Source organism: Polypterus senegalus, chromosome 10 (assembly GCF_016835505.1).
Source record: "Polypterus senegalus isolate Bchr_013 chromosome 10, ASM1683550v1, whole genome shotgun sequence".
Lineage (NCBI taxonomy): Eukaryota > Metazoa > Chordata > Cladistia > Polypteriformes > Polypteridae > Polypterus > Polypterus senegalus.
Window position 1 is genome coordinate 128,901,585 of NC_053163.1, and position 14,946 is coordinate 128,916,530.

At 36.4% G+C, this 14,946-nt stretch overlaps 1 protein-coding gene across 8 annotated transcripts in view; it reads right to left on the reverse strand.

Annotated features, from left to right (window-relative positions):
- The window catches only part of mast3b (microtubule associated serine/threonine kinase 3b), a 198,735-nt gene that overhangs the window by 40,671 nt on the left and 143,118 nt on the right, over positions 1-14,946 (reverse strand). For all 8 annotated transcript variants that reach the window (XM_039766609.1, XM_039766604.1, XM_039766608.1 and 5 more), the window contains 10 exons: positions 13,322-13,397; positions 12,830-13,039; positions 8,196-8,297; positions 7,863-7,995; positions 5,952-6,019; positions 5,656-5,741; positions 4,955-5,163; positions 3,285-3,423; positions 1,041-1,173; positions 469-634 (listed from right to left, as the gene is read on the reverse strand). In XM_039766609.1, the coding sequence (XP_039622543.1) occupies positions 469-634; positions 1,041-1,173; positions 3,285-3,423; positions 4,955-5,163; positions 5,656-5,741; positions 5,952-6,019; positions 7,863-7,995; positions 8,196-8,297; positions 12,830-13,039; positions 13,322-13,397 (1,322 nt within the window). The remainder of the gene's footprint in view (positions 1-468; positions 635-1,040; positions 1,174-3,284; positions 3,424-4,954; positions 5,164-5,655; positions 5,742-5,951; positions 6,020-7,862; positions 7,996-8,195; positions 8,298-12,829; positions 13,040-13,321; positions 13,398-14,946) is intronic.

Consider the following 14,946-nt stretch of genomic DNA (forward strand, 5'->3'; position numbering starts at 1 on the left):
CTGTAGACTAGGGATGGGTCGTTATTTTTTGTCAACATTTACAAGTAGTGCCCCCTCACCCCATAATTAGTGTAGGGATGATTTGGAAGGTGAACAACATCAACATCTTGGAAAATGCTCACCAGACAAAATTATTCATACTAATTTACAACAGAGAAATAAATCTGTTGCAAACAATACACCCTCATCTCTTTAACCTTATTAAGCATTAAAAATAAATTGTGCAGTATCAAAAATAAGTTACTAATAATCAACCAAAAGATGCTTATGTTCTCAAGCTGGAGAATTTTTGGGGATGGAAGGCAAAAACTGGATACAAGTATAAAGGTTTCCTTTTCAAAACATGTCTGTCAAAAAGGAAGAACAAATAAGTACTGTATATTTTTCACTACAGGAGTACAGCTCTAAATTATCTAGAACTAAATGAAACATATGTTAAAAGACAGCATATCACGCCAGACCACTCACCGCTTACCACCTGACCAAAAAGTTCTTCAGGTGTATCGCCAAAGAATGGGACACAACCCACCAGGAACTCATACAGGATAATCCCCATTGCCCACCAATCCACAGGTTTTCCATAACCTTGACGCAGAATCACCTCTGGAGCAATGTACTCAGGAGTACCACAAACCTGAGGAAATAACCAGATTATTGAGTCACTTGATATTTCCAAGAGCATGAATTAAACTACTAATGGTAAAAATGTTTAGATATCAGCATTTTAAGGAATTCTTGAAGAGAGCAGCTGATCACTGACAACTGTCCACATTCTGTAGTAAATTTTAGCTGCAGATATGCCAATAGATTTCTTGGTGTTATCACATAGTCATGCAGTATTTAAAAATAAGCATAAAAAAAATTGACTTTAAAAAGTATCTGATACACCAGAACATCAGTAGCCAAAAAGCAAGAAAAAGATTAAACTTTACACATACTCTAAAATAAAGGCTTCTGAATCTTTTCAAATACCATGCTTGTCACAGGATAATGTCTATCTAAAGTTTACCAATATGTTAGAACTAATGATCCATGCCTACCTGCTTATCAATGAACTCGCGTGTGTCCTTCTCAACATGCCCCTCGTACAGATTAGTTGTCATGTTCATCAGGCCAATTTTCGAAAGCCCAAAATCAGTGAGCTTGATGTGGCCCATGGATGTAATTAACAAACTGTGGGGTGTAGGAAACATGTCATAATTTTACCGAAGATTTAAAACTGAGTTTTAGCTTGTGTTTTCAATAAGGAAACAGACCAGTTAAAAGTATCCAATTTACAAACAGTTAAAATCACAACAATCATCAATGTGAAAATCATCCTGCTAAAATTAACATTTTAAAATACTCTTTTCTGCTTTTGTTTACAATATTTAAAGCAAAAATTCTGTAAAGCAGGTTAAAGCATTGCAATGTACTTTTTAAAATTTTCACTAACATCTCTTCCAAAAGAAATAATTTCAATATATAAATGTAACTATTTTAATAAATACAAAAACAAGGTAGTACAATGGTATGGTGGTTAGTCTTCCAAGAAGTGGCTTGAGATTCCTCTCAGCTTGGTGAGTAAGTGGACTTTCATGTTCTCATTATTTCTACATGAGGTTTATGCCTCTGTGAGCCCTGGGTTCCTTGTATATTCCAAAGATTTACAGTACGTGTTAAGTTAACTGGTGGCTATAAATTGTCCTGATATGACAGAACCTGGGAATGTATACAAGTCTACATAGTGGTCACATTAGAAACTCCTTTCATATTCAAAATGATTTCCTAAATGTTATTTAAATATTCATTAAATCATTAAATATTCATCTGCTATATTTTTGACAGGGTTTCTTCCCTGGTCTATATTTTAATTCATTATTTATGTCTTTTTAGTTCATTCTTTATTCTGCAATTACCATAGTTTATGTTGCTATTGGTATTTGTCTAATGATATATTCTATATAAATTTGATTTTATTAATCATTTACATTCTATGTGCTTAGTCAATCCTGTCAATCATGAATAATCCATTGCATCCACTTAACAGGATCATCTCCAGGCAGAGGAGTAGCTTCAGTGACAGACTTTTGTCACTGTCCTGTTCCACTGACAGACTGAGGAGATCGTTCCTACCCTACACTATGCGACTCTTCAATTCCACCCGGGGGAGTAAATGCGAACATTAATTTTATTTTAATTCTTTTCATTTTTATTACTATTTAATTTAATATTTTTTCTTTGTATCAGTATACTGCTGCTGGATTATGTGAATTTCCCGTTGGGATTAATAAAGTATCTATCTATCTAGTCTTATTTTCCTTTGTTCCTTACATTTTATAGGTGGAAATCCAACCCCCTCCACCCCAAGAGGCAGGGTCAGCAATACATAACTGCTAGGGAACAGCCCAGCCCCATTAAATAGGCTGAGAAATGCACTCTCTTATGGGTCACTTAATGTATTTATAAATGCACTTTATAAATATTGTGATTGTCCATGGAATTTCTGTGCTTTCAACTTTTTGCTTTTATGTAAGAATTTTGATTAAGCATTTTGTATTGGGACCCTGTGTTAGGATGTAGCGGTTTGGAAAATGACCGACTAATTGACTGACTTGTTTACTTTTGGACTGCCTAGATGGCAACGTCTTCTGTTTCTTGTTTGCTCTTTTGTGAATTCTGTCACAGATTCCTATTTTTTTAATAAATCTTTTTTTTTTTTTCAATGAAAGATTCTTTTGTAGACCATCTCTCTACAATCCAAGAGTTAATGCATATATATTTTTTAAACTTTTGAAGCCAAATTTGACCTGGTGTAGGCCTAAGCCGGCCATCGGCATAGGCAGTCAGGCTACCTGGGAGTTAACTTTTATCTAGGAAGGCTAGTAGGGATTTTGGCTAGGGTGTTTGTTACTAGTAGGGATTTTGGCTAGTAAGGATTTTGATTAAGTCTTAGTTTTATAGGTCTCACACCTTTTTGTCATTTGTGTGTGTGTGTATTATAATGATCATACATCTACAGTCTTAACCTGCCTATTCCCTTTACTGAGGTGCAGGGAGCCAAAGCCTGTCTTAAAAAGGCTGGATACAAAATAAGAACCAAAACTGAATAGGATCATAGTCTACCCTTATGCATTGATATATCTATAGTAACACACTTGTGTCTCACTATGTTACCCTTTACACTCTGGTTTCTCACAATGAGATTTGACACTCAGTATGTCCAAATCATGGTTTTGCAGAAACAAGGCACTCTAAACAAATGCATGTTATGTTCTTAGCTCTCTAGCATTTGAGGCACTTACTTATCAGGCTTCAGATCACGGTGTACAATTCCATAGTTGTGTAAATACTCTAGAGCCAAAACCGTCTCTGCAAAGTACATCCTGGCCATATCCACTGGTAGGGGGCCCATGTTTTTCAGAAGTGTGGCACAGTCCCCACCTGAAAGTAAAAACAGATGGTCATATTTTTTATTAAGACTGTTCGAGTTGTATTTTATAAGGAATATACACATTTCAGACAGTGGCTGTTAAGTATGGGTACTAAATATTTTCAATAGGTCTTAAAAGATGGCCATTATCAACAAAACAATAACTCCACTGCATAACTCCTTAAGAGACAGGACATTTCATCTACCAAACACAGCTATCCTAAACTTTCAAGAGCAAATCTTTTTCCATAACAAGAAAAAAGTTCTCTATATTTTTTTTTTTTAAATATTCATATTACAAAGAATATTTATAAGAAAAGGTGATGCCTACTAATAACAATGTTATCCCCATTTTCTCTGTATAGGCACTGGAGTATGGTTCCCCACTGACTCTCAATGTATGTCTGTCATAAACACGATTGTTGCTAATTTGCCAATCTCACTCTCCTTATGCCAAGCATTGGAAATTTTTGAAAACTATTTTCAAATATACTGAGGTACTTGGCCCTGTTTCACTTTCCTCATATTAACATTAAACAACAACAATTTACTTCTTGCTTAGCGCAAAATCATACAAGGAATGCATCAATGGAATGTAACATGCCCTATTTTTTTTTGATAACCCACCGGCCTTGACTTCCTAAGACGACAAAAAAAAAACTTGTAGGTGGAAAAAAAAAAAGGAAGAAATCTTGGGAAAGACAATTCAGAGAAAGACGCTGTTCCAGTTGGTTTGGCATGCACTGTAACTACGCTACAATATTATTTTCTCACATTTTATATTTTTATCCCATGGTCACGCAAACTTTCCAAATGGGGCTTTAATTTCTTTTTCTAATCTTACTATTGATATTATGTCATTAAGATGATATCCAGCTTCTTATTCTAATTTTGTAAACAAGGTTTCAGGGCAAGGTTGCTGTGGGACAACTGACTCTGGGAAGAGCCTTGACTCTGCAAGTCCAGTTCACTAAGTTTCTGTACACACAAAGGGGAATTTTAAAAATGAAATATTCTGTTAGGTGACAAGGCCCTTTTTGCATTGCCTCTTAATAGAAAAGGACCGATATAATTACTCTGCAATAAAGTTTTTGTTTTGCTGTGACCCTCTAATAAAGTGTGTTTTGGCGATGGAGATGCACAATGCAAATTCACATTCTCCATCCGAGCTATGATCAAATCTACTTTTGCATTCAGATGAAAGACCTCTTTGATTCCTTTAAAAAACAATAGTGTGAGCTGCATTTTCCAGTTTATTGCCAGAATTTCTGAAACAAAATGCAACAGCAGTGTAAGCTAAATAAAGAGAAATATTCCTATAACCAAAATCTTATGTGTTATAAGATTTGAGCAGCTCCACTGAGACCGCACTCCCCTTACAGATGACAGACCTGAATGATTCCTACGGAAACCTCTGCATTCTACTCTTCACTGAATATGCTCTCTCTTTTAAACTGTGCTGCTTTATCCAAAATGTGAGAAAGGAACACAAGGCAGAATAGAATAGTGTCATGCTCTTAAAACATAGTATGTACATCATACCTTCCACATACTCCATAACCATGCATAGGTGACGACGAGTCTCAAAGGAGCAGAACATGCTGACCACAAAGGGATTTTCAGCAAACGTCAGGATGTCCCGCTCAACAAAAACTTGCTGGATTTGGTTGCGGAGAATTAGGTTCTGCCTGTTGATCTTCTTCATAGCAAACCGTTGACGTGTTTCTCTGTGCCGCACCAAGTAGACCGCACTACCAAAAGTGTAGGAGAGACATGCAATTTAATATTGGCAAAAGAATATGAAGGATGACTCAGTGTTCAAATTTCCAAATAGTTCAAAACTGACACTAAGAAAGATACTCCAAGCAGAAAAAAGTTCACAAACTCAGAAAGGAACCATTTTAGTAGAAAAGTGTACTGGGAAGGGACTATTAGGTGATGCAACTCTTAAAATGTGAATTAAATAAACATTAACAATCAATTTCCTTTTGCACACGGTCAACAGCATGGCTTCAAATTAGGACTGAAAAATATCACGGTCATGTCAAACAACTCATGACATGTGAATCTCAATGAATGCATTGCTTATGTTAAATGAAGAAATGACCAGCTGAATAAAAAATATACATTGTGTACCTCAGTACTTAAATCCCAGATAAAAAAACTGCACAAAATGACATTTAGAACAAAGAACACACACTCCAACAAAATAGAAGTGTATCCCAAGATTATTGACTACTAACCCGTATGCACCATTGCTGATCAACTTGAGCGTTTCAAAGTCGCTTTCTTTAGGTTTTCTTCTTGGTGGTGTGGAGGAGGCCCGACTCTGCAGGACACAAAGTTAGTCAGTGTTTCATAAAGACATTTGAAAGCAAAAACATTTTTTTGACATCAAATGGATCACTGGACTTTAGTACCATAATCAGTTTTGCGTGTCAACTTTAATGAGCGTAGCTAATACCTTTTCAGGGATAGTGTGTTAACATTCTTACCAAATTAAACAAATACTAAATGAAATGACAGGAATGGTACCTACCTCCTGTGGATCGTCCATCTCCTGTGTCAGCGTGCTACCAGAGTCGTAGTGTTCAAGCTGTACCATTTCTAAATGAAACAGAAAATATACAAAAAACAAATAAGAAGAATACAGTCATATGAAAAAGTTTGGGAACCCCTCTTAATTCTTTTCATTTTTATTTATCATTGGCTGAGCTTTCTAAGTAGTAACTTCCTTTTAATATATGACATGCCTTATGGAAACAGTAGTATTTCAGCAGTGACATCATTATTGGATTAACAAAAAATATCCAATATGCATCATAACAAAATTAGACAGGTGCACAAATCTGGGCACCCCAAAAGAGATATTACATCAATACTTAGTTGAGCCTCCTTTTGCAAATATAACAGCCTCTAGAGGCCTCCTATAGCCTTTGATAAGCGTCTGGATTATGGATGGGGGTATTTTTGACCATTCTTCCATACAAAATCTCTCCAGTTCAGTTAAATTTGACGGCGGTCAAGCATGGACAGCCTGCTTCAAATCATCCCATACATTTTCAATGATAATCAAGTTAAGGGACTGCGACGGCCATTCCGGAACATTGTACTTCTCCCTGAATGCCTTTGTAGATTTCGAACTGTGTTTTTGGTCATTGTCTTGTTGGAATATCCAACCTCTTGAACATTATCCTGAAGAATTTGTTGATATTTGGTTGAATTCATCTGACCCTCAACTTTAACAAGGGCCCCCAGTCCCTGAACTAGCCACACAGCCCCACAGTATGATGAAACCTCCACCAAATTTGACAGTAGGTAGCAGGTGTTGTTCTTGGAATGCAATGTTCTTCTTCCGCCATGCGAAGCACTTTTTGTTATGACCAAATAATTACATTTTTGTCCCATCAGTCCAAAGCACTTTGTTCCAAAATGAATCTTTGTCTAAATGAGCATTTGCATGCAACAAGTGACTGTTAGTGGCGTGAGTGCAGAAAGGGCTTCTTTCTCATCACCCTGCTATACAGATGTTCTTTGTGCAAATTGCACTGAATTGTAGAACAATGTACAGATACACCATCTACAGCAAGATATTCTTGTAGGTCTTTGGAGGTGATCTGTGGGATGTCTGTAAACATTCTCACAATCCTGCACATATGCTGCTCGTGTATTTTTCTTTGCCTGCCAGACCTGCTGGGTTTAACAGCAACTGTGCCTGTGACCTTCCATTTCCTGATTACATTCCTTACAGTTGAAACTGACAGTTTAAACTTCTGAGATAGCTTTTTGTAGCCTTCCCCTAAACCATGATACTCAACAATCTTTGTTTTCAGATCTTTTGAGAGTTGCTTTGAGGATCCCATGCTGTCACTCTTCAGAGGAAAATCAAATTGAAGCAGAACTTGCAATTGACCACCTTAAATACGTTTTCTCATGATTGGACACACCTTAAAGGCTTGGTGTTGGCAAGTAATCAGTATTGAACAGTTACATGCGTTCAAATCAGCAAAATTACAAGGGTACCCAAATTTTTTGCATAGCCAGTTTTTCATATTTGATTTAATTTCATACAACTAAATACGGCTTCACTAAAAATCTTTGTTTGGAAAACACCCCAGTACTCAGATGTTCCTAGGAAATGAAAGACATACCACTGTTATCTTTTTTGTTGAAAGTACAGTAAATTATTATGCAGGCTGAGAGGGGTTCCCAAACGTTTTCATATGATTGTAAGTTTTCCTTTTTTTTCTTTTCTTTTAAAGAGAACCAGGTATCAGCCACATGCATGGTCAGTGGGTAGTGGAACCACAATTGGAAACAGATAAAGATCACCAGCTCAGATCATTAGAGTGATGACAACAGTCTAGTCTGAGAGTTGTGTTGGGTTAAGCTCCTAACATTCACTGTTAGGGTTTGAAGCCTCTTTTCTTGTTCCTTTTCCTACTCCTACCTTCCAGAGGGTCTTTGGTGAGTCCCAACCGGCTTATGATATAGCGGGGAATGTCAGTCTTGATCCCTTGACCCACTTTAGCATGCCCTTCTGCTGCTTCCAGTAAATGATAGAATTCCTCTGGGTCAAACTCCTGTGAAAAGACATGCGCATTTCACATTCTAACATAAAATCTCTATGAAAGAATGTTTCAAAATTTGATTCAAATGAACAAAATTAGAAAAACAATATAGTGAGAGGAAGAAATAAGTTAAAGTGTACTCATAGTGGAATGGTTCAATTTAAATAGCATCCTACAGACACTGAAGGCGTAAATAATAGGAAGACACTCACCAGACACTCTAGCAGCCTTGCTGGCCGAGCAATGACAATGAGGATTTTTCTCACTAACTGGGTGATGACCGGTACCTCTTCACTCTCAGAACGTTCAAAGGCCTGGTTTATGGAGAATGAATATACGATTTTTACTAACCAGCCACAACCTGAGTAAGTCATTTTCTGAGGGTCACTGTGGCTTTAAGTATGACTTTTTAGCAACAATGACATACAGATAACAACCATGTTATACCTTATTTTGATAATTCTTGAGAAGATAATTACTGTACAACTTTGCCAGTGCTCCCATGAGCTGGTTTTAGCAGTTATTGTTCCCCTGCTTTACAGGACCAATTCATCAGATCATGTCAGAACCCACTTAATCCAAATTCAGGGTCATGTGGGACTAGAGTAAACAGCCACAGGCAGAACTCACGAAGGCAAGGAAAACCATTTATCTTTCTGCAGTGCAATACAGTTGGATTAAGAGGGTTAAAATGAATGAACGGAACAAGGATGAAGTTCATCCACAATAAACAAGTTTCAGTTTTTTTTTCTCTTATCTTCACAAATTTGAGTGGGAGGTATCTATGCTTCTCAGACTGTTTAAGTTTTCATGATTTAAAATGCGAGGCGTTTATAATGAAAGTCAATGATTCTTAGGTGGATGCCAAGAATAGAATTTAAAACTCTCCACGCAGCACCTTCAAAGTTAGATTATTCAGCTATGTAGCCTACAAAGATATGCATACCCCAAATGATAATGTAGGTGGTGTTGTTTTTGTTAAATTGTATTTTATTTTTGGTGGATAAAGGAATACTGACTAGCATCACTGGTGTGAAACTACAGAGCTGTTTAATGAGATTAGCGAATTCAGTTTTAATTTACGGAATGTAAAAAGTGTTACACTTTTGCTTTCAATGCATATACTGTAGGTACCCTATATACACGAAGATGCCAATTAATTAGTTAAACCTATCTAGTAGTGCGTTGGGCACTGTTTGTTCTTCAGAACAACATCTATGTGAACAAGATGCTGGTTGTGTTTTCAGAAATGGTGTACCATCACCGAACTGCATAGTTGCTGCTAATTGGATGGCTGCATAGTTAGTTAGCTTTCAAAAGCCTTTTACACGTCTTGAAGATATATAACAGGGTAAAGATCAAGGGATGATGCAGGCCACTGAAGCAATGAAAACACACTTTTAGGTTCATATTACTATCTAGCATGGACACTGAATGTGTATAAACTGTAGCCATGAAGGGAAGAACTTTTTCAAAAAGGCCTTGCAGTCCACACATCCTTTAAAGAATATCTGGTGTTGAATTATCAGTATTTGGTACAAGCATCAGCATGAAGCAAAATGAACCTGGAATCGTCCAAATAAGCAACATTTCTCAACTCCTCAATGGTCCACTATGATGCTTCTATGCCCAACTGAAGATGTGCTTTCTCACTTTCATTGACATCATTGGCATCTGACATGGCCTTCCATTGTTAAAGCCCAACTGAGACAAAGTATGACAAGTGGTTCAATCTGAGTGGGCATTCTGCACAACAATGTTAAATTCAGATGTTGATTTTTCTTGGTTGTGGCCAATCTGGTTGCTTATAAAAGTATCACTATATTCCTTTAAGTACTGTAATCCACAAAAATGTTTTGTTTATAGGACTGTCTATGACTGGTGGTATTTTGCTTTATGCACCATTCTCTGCAAACCCTTGAAATGGCTGTACAGTACATGAAAATCTCACAAAAGCAGTCATATGCAAGAACTGATACTAGTGGAAATTATCATACAATGTGCATAGTCACTAAGATCACTCATTTCGCTAATGGCAATGCTCAACTGAACACTACCTTATGTTAGAAACACTGTTCTATCTGATTTAGACCACATACTACTGTCATGTGGCATATGACATGTTGGAATAAAGAATTTGTGTGAAGGTGTGGCTTTACTGAGTAAGCTGCCAACTCAGTACATACTGTATAAGTAAAAATATTGCTATTTGGTAAAATTGTGTGTAATCTGTGGACATGACCAAAAACCTAGCATTCAATCCTAACGAAATCTGACATATTTATTAGGACTACTAATACATAAAGAGATTTAGCTTAACTGGAAAAACACAGTTTAATTTTGTCTTATCTACAGCATAAATAGGCAAAGTGAGTATGATTTTTCAAGACATCATTTAATACTTTAGTGTTCAGAGCATATTGTATAAAAAAAAATAATGTGCTGAACACAATTTTTTTTGTTAATCATTATCGATGAGAAGGCGGTCAGATAAATGCAAATAAATACAACATTTGTATCTATTTAATAACTCAATAAATACTCAGAGTGGAGCTAACATACATGGCCAGGTTATGTTTATCAAACTACTCTTTCATTAATGATTATTAGCATAAATGAGACAGCACATAAAACAATGAACTACACAGATATGCTACCCTGCACAGCTTTATGTAGCATATTTTATCTACATAGTCAGAGAACAATTTACAAAAGTGTTGTTATGTTCATCATATTTTCTAGCTTCAACCAGAAGAAAGGGACATTTTATAAGCTGTAACCTGGTCAAGTTTGGTTTAGAAATTTTAAACTGAGGTCTAAGTGATAAGCAAAGACTAGAAAGCTGCAGTGATGTTCAGTTTACTATGTGGTAGACTGACAGCAATGAGTTTATACACCTATTCGTAAAACATAGTTACCATTACTAATCAATTTCTAAATGATTGCTCACTACTTACAAATATGTTTAAACGCATAATTAAGAAGATGGGGAGAAAAAAGATTTGTAGATCTCTGGGGAAGTAAATTGGGCACAATCAAAAACACATTAATGCCTGCAGTCAAAACAAAAGCAAATTTTCATAAGGAATGTCAAACAAAATAAAAAAGGATTTTCCTACAAATTCCGTAAGAAGTCTACCTATAAAAGAGAGGTTTTGCAAACTTCTTTCTTTAATTGTTATATTCATTCATTCAATTTCCCAATCCAGTTACTCCAATACAGGGTTGTTTTCTGACACACAAATATTCATGGATGAGAGTAATTCCAGATCCGTATCATCCTGTAATGCAGGGCTTCTCAACCTTTATTCCCCAGAGTGACAGGAGTATATTGCAAGACTCTCCCTACACCTAACATATTTACACACTTGTACTTTTCCAGCAGTCTTGACAAAGGTTCTTGTTTTTGAACTTACATTTATTAACAAAAATATATTTGCTGCTAGTAGTATTACACTGCCTATGCTTTTCAAAGCATAAGGCAAAATTTATTATAGCATAAAATGACTAATTAAAAAATAAAAGTTTTTTTTTAATGCAAAATTAGTCAATTAGTCCCTAAAACCATTTTCGCATAACTTTTCTTAACTTAATCACATTTTATACATAAACTATTTTGTTAGCCTCTGGATTCAGCATTAAAGAAATTCCATCAGCAAAAACCACATTTAACAAAAATTAAAATCTGTTTTTCTCTTTACATGCAAGAACCAAGTTAGCAGAAAAGAGAAAAGTATCATGTAGGACAATGGCAGCAGTCAAGTAAAAAGCTGAAAGTGCGCCAGCCCTGACACCTGGGTAGTTTTAAAGCATGTGTGGAGTGGCGGCAGCAGCAGTGTGTACAAAGTCAACATACCATATCGTTAACAAGACTGTCAAATCTTTGCCATCATGCTAAAACACTAAATTTCTTTATGACGGTGAGGAATATCATCTTCTTTTCATTTTTATGAGGGGCCTACTCCCATTCTAATTATAGGTTTTTACTGCAGTGTGCTGTGGTACACAGATAAACACAAACAATCTCTAAATTCAGAATTGCTGTGCTTATGCGGGGAGTCTTGCCACCAATCTCTAGTCAGACATAATGTGGACAATGGAACTGCATTTTAATGTCAGGTGTAAGTGTAATACAGAAACTTACATGTATAAAATCTAATGTACATATACAATGCACACTAAAGGGGGTCTTTGAGAAACCTAAAAAGTCATGATAGTCCATATGTAAAGTGTTTTAAATATTGATGAAGTGTGCTAATTTGAAAAGATCCCAGGTCTGCATAGAGACCAGTGGAGCTTAATATTAACAGTTCTGCTGTAGCTTGAATTTTAGTGATTTCATACTTTGCTGCTATTTTATAATTATTTTTAGTCATTGTACAGCTCCCCTGAGAGTTTACTGGGACCCCGTGGTGGGCTCCAACTCCTTCCAGTTGAGAACCACTGCTGTAATATATTAATACGATGCAAAATATTAATACGATGCAAAAGGGATCAATGGAAACATTTTATTAAAGAATGCAATCTATTAAATTACACTTCCAAGTACAGTCAGCAGAGGTCACTATAACCAAAAGAATCATGAATGTTTATCTGTAGGTGTAGAACTGGTTATTGCACTACAAATGTCACTGTTAATGTGTGTTTTTAGACACACAAACCCAATATACAGTAGAGGATATATATCTTTTCAGAGTTTTTATGTTTTTTACTTTAGGATTCCTTACTATTGTTACAAAACAAACAACTTGACAATATTTTAGGAAATGGAATCACTACTATAATATAAAGAGACTGCTATGAGCTCTCCATAGGATGTTAGGCATTTGGGGAAAGAGTTCTTTACCTCATGAAGCATTTTATCCAGCTTCTCCTGTAGCTCTAAGAAATAGCGCGAGGTGACCAGGCCCTTACGGGATTTATCCAGACAGTCACGTGCTAACTCAATCAGCTGATGCTGGATAAAGCCCAAAACCCCATCTGACAAAGGCAGGGTGCTATCTGGAGAGTGCTGGGTAATAATCTCCAAGAGTCGCTCCTCCATCTGTGCCGTAGCCTACAGAGAATAGAGGAAAAGGACAAGCAGAGTGTCAAGGAAAGGTATGAAAAGTTGGACAGAATCTAGAGAGCATTATTCACAACTTTCAGATTAAAACCATTAAACCTCTTAACATATCTTAGACTATACTCTTCATATTTTTTTGACTGCCATATGATTGGATAATGGTTGGGGGGCAGTGTTATATATAACACGACTCAACACTTGCAGCAAAACCAACAAGGTACAAAAGGGAAGATGTTAAATGCTATGTCACTTTAAACTGCCAACCAGACTCACCTTTGGGAATCGCTCTTTGTAAACATGATTCATCATCACAATCTCATTATCAAAGGATCCGCTTGTCCGCCCAGGGCTATAAGAAAAAGAGAAATTCAACCAATAACGTTTTTTACAATAATAATTAAAAAACACTCGAGGTGAAGAGATTGAAATTGAAATAAACTCACTGTTTCAATTAAGTATGTAAAATCAAAAGCTACTTTAACAGCAGTTTTGTTTTTTTACATTTTCTGAAAATAATTACACTGTTACATCACTAAAATATATTATAGAAGACATATATATATATATATATATATATATATATATATATATATAGAGAGAGAGAGAGAGAGAGAGAGAGGTCTGGGATACAGTTTGCATATTTGCAGCTGGAGATCCACAAAGGGAAAAAAAAAAAAAAAAGAATCACGTATCATACAGTACTTTTGATTCCTGAGCTTTCAACCCCTACCAGGGGTCTTCATCAGAGGATAATGCTTAGACTTAGAAGAATCAAAGGCAATCCCACCTAGCACTCATGCCCTTATCACCACAATGTGTCTGAAGGTGCAGCACACATCCTGGCCAAGTCAGGTGTCAGAATAGCACACAAACGGTCCTCTTTAATGCTAAAAACAAGAAATCAACAGCAGAAACACAGTGTACAGCATTCCATTCAGTTCGTGCTCAGCGGTATACATTGGACAAACTTCAAAAAGAATTGCAACACGTATACAGGAACACTGCAACGCCGTCAGAAGAAAGGACTCACTATCATTGATCTATACGCATACTAAATCAACAGGACATACATTTAATTGGGACGATGTACAAGTAAAATTTAAAGCCAATACTAAAAGTGCTAGAGAGCTGGCTGAATCCTGGTTATCAAATGAGAACGCCATCAACAGACACTTGGACATAAATCCAGCATATGCAAACTTAAGAAGAAGTTATTCATAATAAACATGACTTTACACCCAATAACCTAGACCCCTCACACACCAACCGGGCCTAGCCACCCCTATGCAACCCACGTAAGTTATTGCTATATATTGCCTTTGATTCTTGTAAGTCTAAGCATTATCCTCTGATGAAGACCCCTGGTAGCTCATTTAGGAACAAAATCCCACATTAAGAAATACATTTTTTACATGAAATCACGTGTGCCACAATTATTGGCACCCCTAACAATTCCAATAAAATAAATGTAATTGAAGCATTTTTGTAATTTCTAGTTTAGCTTTAAAAGTTGATCAGATTAAATTGGAACTTTTAATTAGTAATTAATGACTCCCTGTATCCCTGGGGTATAAATATGACGTGACACAGAGCCCTATTGCTCTTAGCCACTCTTCAAGATGGGAAAGACAAGAGAACATGCCGTTCAAGTAAGGCAGATGTGTGTTGACCTTCATAAGTCAGGAAATGGCTACAAGAAAATAGCTACGCGCCTAAACCTGCCTGTATCTACAGTCAGAGGAATAATAAAGAAGAGTAAAACAATGGGAACAGTGACAAACAAGGCTGGACGAGGACCCAAGTTTATCTTGCCACCACGCACAGTAAGGAGGATGGTAAGAGAAGTAAAACATTCTCCAAAGCTCACCGTTAGAGAACTGCACCAAAGAGTGGTAACT